The sequence below is a fragment of the Pelecanus crispus genome, chromosome 23 (genome assembly GCF_030463565.1).
Source record: "Pelecanus crispus isolate bPelCri1 chromosome 23, bPelCri1.pri, whole genome shotgun sequence".
Classification (NCBI taxonomy): domain Eukaryota; kingdom Metazoa; phylum Chordata; class Aves; order Pelecaniformes; family Pelecanidae; genus Pelecanus; species Pelecanus crispus.
In genome coordinates this window covers 3,306,752-3,317,341 of record NC_134665.1, presented here as the reverse complement: position 1 = coordinate 3,317,341, position 10,590 = coordinate 3,306,752, and the positions used below count along the sequence as shown (strand labels likewise).

The window sequence follows — 10,590 nt, the reverse complement described above, 5'->3', positions numbered from 1 at the left end:
GGGGACACCCGTCCCTGGGGCGGCCACGGCAGCCATGGACAAAATGGAGGAGGAGGAGGAGAGGGTGGCGGGGGGCACAGCCCAAGGCCACCGCGGCCTGGTGGGCCTCGGCGAAGGACCCCCCCAACATGGCTCCCAAGACAGGGGACCCCCGAGTCAGGGCTGCCCGGGCCACTGGCACCCCGGGGTGGGCTCCATTGGGGAGGAGGAGGAGGTCGTGGGGGGTCCGGGCATAGGGACATGTTGGGGACACAGGGGGATGGGTGGCTGGGGGGGTTGGGGACGCTCGGGGGGCTGGAGATGGTGGTGGAGATGGGTTGGAGGAGCTTGGGGAGGCTTGGGGATTTGGAGATGGTTGGGGAGATGGGTTGGAGGAGGACCTTGGGGACGTCCGGTGGCATGGGGATGGTGGTGATGGGTTGGAGGACACTGGGGACACCCATGGACACGGGGACGATTGGGAACAGGGGTCAGGGGGCTTGAGGACACCTGGGGACACAGAGACAGTTGGGGACATGGGTTGCAGGACCTCAAAGACACCCGGGGACATGAATTGGGGATGTTTGGGGACAGTGGAGAAGAGGACAGTAGGGGACATTTGGGGGGTCTTGGGGCCACTTGGGAATGGAGGTTGGGAGTATTTGGAGACAGCTGGGGACAAGAGGATGCTCGGGGACGTTTAGCAGCCCTTGGGGACGCTTGTGGACAGGGGGGCCCTGGGGGAAAATGGCTCTGGAGGTACTTGGGGACAGGGGGACACAGGGGACAGCAGGGGCGGGGGGTAGAGGGTCACAGGGGACAGGGGACATGGGGACCCTGTGGGTCCCCATGACTCATCAGCATCCCCAAGTCCGTCCGCGTGTCCCCATGGGTCCCCATGTCCGTCAGTGCACCCTGGCGTGTCCCCAATGTCACCGTGTCCATCCGCAGGAGAGCTCGCGTGGCCATCCACGTGTCCCCAGGTGTCCTCAGTGTCCCCGAAGGTGTCTGTGTGTCCCCATGGGTCCTTGAGGTCCTTGTGTCGGTCCAGAGGTCTCTGCAAGTCACCGTTCTCCCCAAGGGCGTTGCCGCTGTCCCCATGTCTGTCCACCTGTCCCCACAGGTCCTCGGCATCCCCGTGTCCCCACGGGTCCTTGGTGTCCCCATCTCTGTGCACCTGCAGGTCCCCCATGTCCCCAACAGCACCTGTGAGTCCGTGGGCATTCCCAACGTCCCCCCCATAGGTCCCCATCTGGATGTCCCCAAGGGATCCCCGATCTCCCCAACATCCCCATACATCCGTCCCCATGAGTCCCTAACGATCCAAATGTCCCCAAACGCGTCCTCGGTGTCCCTACAGGTCCTCAACAACCCTCCACATCCCCAACGTCCCCATCCACATGTCCCCAGCGCCCCATGGGGCTGTACCTGCAGCTCCTCAGCAACGGTGTGTCCAGGTTTGTCCTTGCCATCTCCCGGCACGTCCCCGATGTCCCCCAGCGTGTCCCCGGCGTGTCCCCGCAGGAGGGCGATAGCATCGGCAGCGTAGAGGGCGAAGGCGGGGGGGGGCTCGTAGGGGGACGCAGGGCCCCGGGCCACCGCCGAGAGCAGCAGGGCCACCGCCCCCCCTCCCCACAGCAGCCCCCGCGCCGGGGACGCCGGCCTGCGCATGCCAAGGACACGTGTCACGCCAACGTCACGGCAAAGGGATGCCGAGGGTCACGTTGACGTCACACCAGTGCTAAGGGTCATACCAACAACACAGGTCACACCAACGTGACAATAATGACTTGAGTCACGCCAACGATGTGGGTCACGCCAACGTGACGCCGCCAACATGGGTCATGCCAATGACGTGGGTCACGCCAATGTGGAATCGACACTGCGGGTCGCACCAACATGACACCAACACCACGGGTCCCGGCAATGATGTGGGTCACGGCAATGTGGCGCCAACGCTGTAGGTGATGCCAACATGACGCCAACGTCATGGGCCACGGCAGCGTGGCGCCAACGCCGTAGGTGACGCCAACATGACACCAACGTCATGGGCCACAGCAACGTGGCGCCAGCGCCGTAGGTGATGCCAACATGACGCCAACGTCATGGGCCACGGCAGTGTGGCACCAGCGCCGTAGGTGATGCCAACACGATGCCAACGTCATGGGTTGCGCCAACGCTGTGACTCACGCCATCATGATGCCAATGACATCACGCCAACGCGTAGGGGATGCTTACAGGGTCTAGGGCCACCCCCCACCCCAGGGGACATTGGGCTGCATGTGCTAATGACACATCAATGACATGCTGATGACATCGGGGGGGGCAGACAGAGGGAACATACAGAAAATCTATAGGCAGATCTATGGGAGAACTACAGGGCTACAGGTAGGAAATGTGTGAGACCTACGGGGCTGCCTATGAGGCATCCATAGGGGACTAACGGGGCTGCCTATGGGGCACCTACAGGGAACCTACAGGGCTGCCTGTGGGAGTTCTGCAGGGGACCCTATAGGTGATCTACAGACTTGGGCACTGGGGATCTATAGAGGACTTACAGGGCCTCCACGGGGCCAGCAACATGAGATCTATAGGAAATTATTGCACTCACGATGAGGCACTTAGAGGCAACCTACAGAATATCTACAGGGTTTGTTATGGGGAATCTATAGGAAATACTTTGGAAATTGGCTATAGTGGATCTAGAGGGCCACCTATAGAGAACATACAGTGGATGCACAGCCTTGGCTAAAGAAATCCAGACTGAGCACCCATGCGGGATCTACAGGCTGGTTCTGGGACCCCATATGGATCCTATGGGGCTCTAGAGAGGCTCTATAAGCACCGGAGACAAGCGAACAAGTGGGAATCTGCGAGGGAACTCCCCAGGTGGGTTATGGGGCTGGTTCTGGAGCGCTGCAGGGGCTCTATAGGGGACATAGAAATCTCTATAGATGATGTATGGGGCTCTATAGAGGACTTGGGGGCCCAGCTGCAGAACACACGGGGCCGGTTCTGGGGGGCGACAGGGACACCGTATATAGGGGACATATAGAGCTCTATAGGAGACATAGGGGCTCAGCCGCAGGGGAATGCATGAGGGACCCCCCAGATGAGTTACGGGCCAGTTCTGGGGGGCCACGGGGGCTGCAGGGACGCTGTAGCGGGGAACCTACAGCGGCTCTATAGGGTCAGTACCTGGCGAGCAGGGGCAGGGCGGTGGCGCAGGCCAGGCGGGCCGGGGGGGCCCCGCAGCGCAGCATGTGGGTCAGCAGCCCCACGCCGAAGGGGGCTGCCGCTGCCGCCCCCAGGTTGCGCAGGAGTCCCTCACCTGGGGGGGGACACACACGGGGACATATGGGAGGGGGTCAGGTCTATAGGATCCCGCTATGGATCCTACCTCCTCTCCCCTGCCCGCCAGGGTCACCCTGGGAGACCCAAACCAGCACCCAAGACCCCCAATAGCCCCCCATGGACCCCTGGAGACCTCCAGCAGCCCTCTGGAGACTCCAAGAACCCCTAAAGATCCCCCAAGGGACAACTGGGGACCCCCAAAAGCCACCAGGGACCCCCCCAAAAAGCCATTCAGGACCCCCAAAGTCCTCCAAGGACCCCCACAGATGCCCAATAATCTCCCAAGGACTCCTCAGGAACCCTCAATAGCCCGCTGGGGACACCTCAGAGATCCCCAAAGACCACCCATGACCCTCCGGGGACCCCCAAAGGCCACCCAGGGGACCCCAGGGACTCCCCAGGAACACCTGGTGACACCCAAAGGCCACCCAGGAACCCCCCAGGGACTCCCAATAGTCCCCCAGGAACCCCTGGGGACCCCCAAAGGCCAGAAAGGACCCCCCAGGGACCCCCAATAACCCCTGGTGACACCCAAAGGCCACCCAGGACCCCTGGCGTCTCCCAATAGTCCCCCAGGACTCCCCAGGGACCCCCAAAGGCCACCCAGGGACCCCCAATAGTCCCCTCCCCAGGGACCCCTGGGGACCCCCAAAGGCCAGCAAGGACCCCCCCAGGGACTCCCAACAGCCCCCCAGAACACCTGGAGACCCCCAAAGGCCAGAAAGGACCCCCCAGGGACCCCCAATAACCCCTGGTGACACCCAAAGGCCACCCAGGACCCCTGGCATCTCCCAATAGTCCCCCAGGACCCCCCGGGGACCCCCAATAGTCCCCCAGAACACCTGGAGACCCCCAAAGGCCAGCAAGGATCCCCTGGGACCCCCAAAAGCCCCCCTCAGGACTCCCCAAAGGCCAGCAAGGACCCCCAGTAGCCCCCCCAGGAACCCCTGGTGACACCCAAAGGCCAGCCGTGACTCCTGAGGACCCCGATTAGCCCCCTGAAGCCTCCCCCCCCCACCCCCCCCAACTCACCCAGCTCCTTGAGGCGTGCCTGGCGGGGGTGAGGGGGGGCAGCCGGACGCCTGGGTCCCCCAGGCCGCGAGAGCTCCTCGGCCTGGGGCGGAGCGAGGCCAAGGACCAGCCAGGAGCGGAGCAGGGAGGGGACGTAAGCCCGGACCAGTGCCCCCAGAAAAGCAGGGTGCCCTGTCAGACGCTGCAGCACCCGGGCAGCCCGGGGGGCCGGGGCTGGAACCCCCGTCAGGTAGCGAAGGAGCCCCGAAACAACGGGGGCAGTGGCCAGGGCTCGGCTGGGCTCGTCGGCAGCTGCTAGGCGCCCCAAAAGTAGGAGAGCGGGGGCTTCGGGGAGCCAGGGGTCCCCCTCGCCCACCCCCTGGGGCAGGGCCAGGGCCCCCATGGGGGGCAGGCGGCGGCGGGGGGGGTGAGGGGCAGTGGGGGGCGGCGGTGGAGGACGGGGGGGAGGGTGGTGGGGAGGCAGCTTCAGAGAGGAGCCAGGACCTGGGGGGAGAAATGGGGGGGGCTGAGCAGTTTGGGTGGGGGGACAGGGATGGCCCCGGACCCCCAGGGTGTCACTGAGGGACAGCCTGGACCTCCCCCCGCCTCCCCACCCTGGCACAAAGGGCTGGGGACCCCCCCGCACCCCTGTTCTATTGCCAAGGACGCCGAGGGTGATCCCAGGGACCCCAAAACTGACCCCAAGGAGCCCCCCTGAGGTCCCAGAGCTGCCCCTGAGGTGACAGGGACCCCAAAACTGACCCCAAGGAGCCCCCCCTGAGGTCCCAAAGATCCCAGGGCTGCCCCTGAGGTGACAGGGACCCCAAAACTGACCCCAAGGAGCCCCCCCTGAGGTCCCAAAGATCCCAGGGCTGCCCCTGAGGTGACAGGGACCCCAAAACTGACCCCAAGGAGTCCCCCCTGAGGTGACAGGGACCCCAAAACTGACCCCAAGGAGCCCCCCTGAGGTCCCAAAGATCCCAGGGCTGCCCCTGAGGTGACAGGGACCCCAAAACTGACCCCAAGGAGTCCCCCCTGAGGTGACAGGGACCCCAAAACTGACCCCAAGGAGCCCCCCTGAGGTCCCAAAGACCCCAGGGCTGCCCCTGAGGTGACAGGGACCCCAAAACTGACCCCAAGGAGTCCCCCCTGAGGTGACAGGGACCCCAAAACTGACCCCAAGGAGCTCCCAAAGATCCCAGGGCTGCCCGAGATCACAGGGACCCCAAAACTGACCCCAAGGAGCCCCCCTGAGGTCCCAAAGACCCCCAGGGACCCCTGAAGGATCCCCCTCAAGGTCTCGACCACCTCAAGGGACCCCCCCAGGAGGTGCCAAAGCCCCGCAGCCCTCCCCCCCAAAAGCCTGTCTGTCTGTCTGTCCGTCCCCCTACTCACTTGAGTCCCCGCAAGCTTCTGGCAGCCGCCCCAGCCCCAGGCGGGCCAGGCAGCTCCCGGGGCAGATCGCACGACGCGGCGGCTTCGTCCTCCTCCTCCTCATCTTCCTCCTCGTCCTCTTCCTCATCTTCCTCCTCCTCCTCGTCGGCCCGGGCCCGCAGGACGTCGGCGAGCAGCGGGACGAGGCCCCGAGCCTCCAGGGCCGTCAGCGCCTCCTGGTCGTAGGCGAAGGCGGCCAAAGCCAGGAGGACGCGGGGCCGCCACGGCCGGGCGCGGGGCTCGGCCAGGAGACGCAGGAGCAGCCCCAAACCGCCGGCCGCCCGTACCCGTGCCCGGTTGACGGCTTCCCGGCACAGCAGGCAAAGCGCCCGGACGGCAACGGTGGCTCCGGTGACGTTGGGGGACGCCAACGCCCTCCTCACCTCCTCGGTCACCGCCTCCACCGCGCCGGCGGCCCCCAGGGCGGGTCGGAGCGGGGCGCGGGCGCAGGCGTTGGCAATGGCTCCCAGGGCGGGTTGGCGGTGGTCCCGCTTGGCGTGAGCGGCCAGGGCGGCCAAGGCAGGCAAAGCGGGGGCCACGTCGTCTGCCGAGGGGCCGGGGCTGTCGGTGAGGCCCCGCAGGGCTCGGGCGATGGCCGGGCAGGCGGGGTGGGCTGGGGAGAGGGAGGCCAGGCGGGAGGCCAGGGCTCGGACGGCCCCGGCTCGGCCCAGGGCCCGGCGGGGGGCCGGCGCGGCCCCCAAAATGCGGAGGGCACGGGCAGCGCTGTGGAGGCACTCAGGGGTGCCACAGGAGGCGGCCAGGGACACCAGGAGGGGACCGGCACCTGCAAGGGAGGGGACGGAGTGAAGGGGATGCGGAGTCGGGGGAGCCTCGGGGACACGGGGACCAGGAGGGGCCACCCCAAGGATGTCCTGGTGCTCCCAGGGATGAGAAAGCCGCGAAGAAGGGCGCTGGGGGCACCCTCTGGGGACGTACGGGCGTTTTAGGGGACACGTCCCGCTGCCGGCAGCGATGAGAAATGCAGCGAGGGACACGTTGGGGACACGGCACCCCTCAGGGGACGCCCCGAGGACATCCCAGCACCCGGAGCGATGAGAAAGCCGTCAAGGGACTCGCTGGGGACACAGGGACCCATCAGAGGAGGGGCTGGGGACATCACGAATACCTCAGGGACCCCCCCCCAGGGACCTCGGGGACACCCAAAGGACCCCTGAAAACACCTAGGGGACCACACGGACAGCCAAGGGACCCCCAAAAACACCCAAGAGGAACCCTGGGGACCTCAGAGACACCCTGGAGACCCACCCCGTGTCCCCTGCAGACCCCAGGGACCCCCGAGGCCACCCAGGGCCCCCTCGGGGACCCCCGCTCACCGGCGTCGAGGACGTCCTGGGCGCCGTCGGGCTCCAGCGCCAGGTTGGCAAGGGTGCGGGCCACCCGGTTCTGCACGCTCTCCGGCCCCGGTGAGGACAGCAGGGCCACTGTGGGAACAGGGGGACAGGCCCAGGAGGAGGTCAGGGGTCAAAGGTCGCGTTTAGGGACATGCCAAGGGGAACACCCCCAGGGCCAGGCTGGGGGTCAGCGGGGCAGGGTCCGGGATGCTCCAATTGCCCCCAGCGGGGCTCGGACCGACCCATTCCCGGGAGCGGGTGGGGGCCGACCCATTCCCGGTATGGGGGGGGGCTCCGGGCCGTCCCATTCCCCCTATGGGGGGTTCCAGACTCTATCCCAGTATGGGGGGGGGGTCTCCGGGCCATCCCATTCCCCCTATGGGGGGGGGGTAGTCTGGATTGTCCCATTCCCCCTATGGGGGGTTCCAGACTCAATCCCAGTATGGGGGGGGGGGGGGTCTCCAGGCCGTCCCATTCCCAGTATGGGGGGGTCTCCGGACTGTCCCATTCCCTCTATGGGGAGGGGGGGTGTCCAGACCCATTCCCAGTATGGGGGGGGGGGGGGGTGTCTCCGGGCCGTCCCATTCCCCCTATGGGGGGGGGGGTAGTCTGGATTGTCCCATTCCCCCTATGGGGGGTTCCAGACTCAATCCCAGTATGGGGGGGGGGGGGTCTCCGGGCCATCCCACCCCCAGCATGGGGGGGGGGGCTCCAGGCCGTCCCATTCCCAGTATGGGGGGCGGGGGGGAGTCTGGGCCGTCCCATTCCCAGTATGGGGGGGGGTCTCCGGACTGTCCCATTCCCTCTATGGGGAGGGGGGGTGTCCAGACCCATTCCCAGCATGGGGGAAGTCTCCGGGCCGTCCCATTCCCAGCATGGGGGGGTCTCCGGGCCGTCCCACCCCCAGCAGGGGGGGTCTCCGGGCCGTCCCACCCCCAGCAGGGGGGGGGTGTCTCCGGGCCGTCCCATTCCCAGCATGGGGGGGGTCTCCGGGCCGTCCCATTCCCAGCATGGGGGGGGGTCTCCGGGCCGTCCCATTCCCAGCATGGGGGGGGGTCTCCGGGCCGTCCCATTCCCAGCATGGGGGGGTCTCCGGGCCGTCCCATTCCCAGCAGGGGGGGGGTCTCCGGGCCGTCCCATTCCCAGCAGGGGGGGGGGTCTCCGGGCCGTCCCATTCCCAGCATGGGGGGTCTCCGGGCCGTCCCATTCCCAGCATGGGGGGGGGTCTCCGGGCCGTCCCACCCCCAGCAGGGGGGGTCTCCGGGCCGTCCCACTCCCAGCATGGGGGGGGTCTCCGGGCCGTCCCATTCCCAGCGGGGGGGGGGTCTCCGGGCCGTCCCATTCCCAGCAGGGGGGGGGTCTCCGGGCCGTCCCATTCCCAGCAGGGGGGGGGTCTCCGGGCCGTCCCATTCCCAGCATTGGGGGGGTGTCTCCGGGCCGTCCCACTCCCAGCATGGGGGGGTCTCCGGGCCGTCCCATTCCCAGGATGGGGGGGGGTCTCCGGGCCGTCCCACTCCCCCCAGGAGCTCTCGCCGCCGGCACTCACCGAGGCGGGGGACGCCGCCGAGGCGCCGGGCCTGCCGGCGGCAGCCGGGCTCGGTGCAGCAGTTCCCGAGGACGCTGAGGGCCAGGTCGAGCGTGCGGCGGGGCCGCTCAGGCCCCAGCAGCTCCAGCAGCGGCCCCAGCCCTCCCCGCTCCCGGAACCGAGCGGCGCCTCCCGGCCGCCGGGTGTGGCGGGTCCGCAGCGCCAGCAGCGCCCGGGCCAGCCCCGGCTCGGCCGCCGCCCGCACGGCCTCCACGCACCAGCCCAGCGGCTCCGACATGGCGGCGGCGGCGGCCACCGGCCCGGCCCGGCCCGGCGGGGCGCGGAGCGACGGTGGCCGGGAAGGGCCGCGCCGCGCGGGTCGCGCCGGGAGACGGGGCCGGGCCGGGGCCGGGCGGGGGGCGGGGCCGGGCGCGCGGGGGGGGCGGGGCCACGGCGGCCGGGGGCGGGGCCACGGCGGCCGGGGGCGGGGCCACGGCGGCCGGGGGCGGGGCCACGGCGGCCGGGGGCGGGGCCGGGAGGGCGGGGAACGCCCCGCGCTCGTGCGGGGGAGGCGGGGCCGCCGGGACCGGGAGCGCCGGGGGCTTGCACTGGGAGCGCTGGGAGCACTGGGAGCGCTGGGGGCTTGCACTGGGAGTGCTGGGAGCTTGCACTGGGAGCACTGGGAGCGCCGGGGGCTTGCACTGGGAGCACTGGGAGCACTGGGAGCACTGGGAGCGCTGGGAGCGCTGGGAGCTTGGACTGGGAGCGCTGGGAGCACTGGTAGCTTGGACTGGGAGCACTGGGAGCTTGCACTGGGAGCGCTGGGAGCACTAGGAGCGCTGGGAGCGCTGGGAGTTTGCACTGGGAGCACTGGGGGCTTGCACTGGGAGCACTGGGAGCTTGGACTGGGAGCGCTGGGAGCACTGGGAGCTTGCACTGGGAGCGCCGGTGGCTTGCACTAGGAGCGCTGGGAGCACTGGGAGTTTGCACTGGGAGCACTGGGGGCTTGCACTGGGAGCACTGGGAGCTTGGACTGGGAGCGCTGGGAGCACTGGGAGCTTGCACTGGGAGCGCCGGTGGCTTGCACTGGGAGTGCTGGGAGCTTGCACTGAGAGCACTGAGAGCACTGGGAGCGCTGGGAGCACTGGGAGCTTGGACTGGGAGCACTGGGGGCTTGCACTGGGAGCACTGGGGGCTTGTGCTGGGGGCTTGGACTGGGAGCACTGGGGGCTTGCACTGGGAGTGCTGGGAGCACTGGGAGTGCTGGGAGCTTGGACTGGGAGTGCTGGGAGCACTGGCAGCTTGGACTGGGAGCGCTGGGGGCTTGCACTGGGAGTGCTGGGAGCTTGCACTGGGAGCGCTGGGAGCTTGCACTGGGAGCACTGGGAGCGCCGGGGGCTTGCACTGGGAGCACTGGGAGCACTGGGAGCGCTGGGAGCGCTGGGAGCTTGGACTGGGAGCGCTGGGAGCACTGGTAGCTTGGACTGGGAGCACTGGGAGCTTGCACTGGGAGCGCTGGGAGCACTAGGAGCGCTGGGAGCGCTGGGAGTTTGCACTGGGAGCACTGGGGGCTTGCACTGGGAGCACTGGGAGCTTGGACTGGGAGCGCTGGGAGCACTGGGAGCTTGCACTGGGAGCGCCGGTGGCTTGCACTGGGAGTGCTGGGAGCTTGCACTGAGAGCACTGGGAGCGCTGGGAGCACTGGGAGCTTGCACTGGGAGCACTGGGGGCTTGTGCTGGGGGCTTGCACTGGGAGCACTGGGGGCTTGCACTGGGAGTGCTGGGAGCACTGGGAGTGCTGGGAGCTTGGACTGGGAGCGCTGGGAGCACTGGGAGCTTGGACTGGGAGCGCTGGGAGCTTGCGCTGGGAGCACTGGGAGCGCTGGGAGCTTGCACTGAGAGCACTGGGAGCGCTGGGAGCACTGGGAGCTTGGA

The 10,590-nt window shown here is 68.3% G+C and overlaps 1 protein-coding gene across 1 annotated transcript; it reads right to left on the bottom strand.

Moving 5' to 3' along the window:
- Positions 1–470: 470 nt before the first annotated feature.
- On the bottom strand, positions 471–8,953 carry ARMC5 (armadillo repeat containing 5). The gene is made up of 8 exons (XM_075724705.1): positions 8,677–8,953; positions 7,113–7,220; positions 5,895–6,562; positions 4,366–4,723; positions 3,178–3,310; positions 1,408–1,642; positions 894–1,156; positions 471–489 (listed from the first exon to the last, which is right to left on the bottom strand). The coding sequence occupies exons 1-8, from the start codon at positions 8,951–8,953 to the stop codon at positions 471–473; spliced, it is 2,061 nt and encodes a 686-aa protein (XP_075580820.1).
- Between the last annotated feature and the right edge of the window lie 1,637 nt (positions 8,954–10,590).

Bases quoted from the DNA above. Each gene is read 5' to 3' on its own strand.
- ARMC5 (XM_075724705.1), bottom strand. From the start codon at position 8,953: ATGTCGGAGCCGCTGGGCTGGTGCGTGGAGGCCGTGCGGGCGGCGGCC. The intron at 4,724-5,894 runs GCCCGGGCCGAC...GCCCTGCCCCAG, and splicing joins TGCTCGCCGACGTCCTGCGG to GGGGTGGGCGAGGGGGACCC. The intron at 3,311-4,365 runs GTGAGTTGGGGG...GTCCCCCCCCAG, and splicing joins GGCACGCCTCAAGGAGCTGG to GTGAGGGACTCCTGCGCAAC.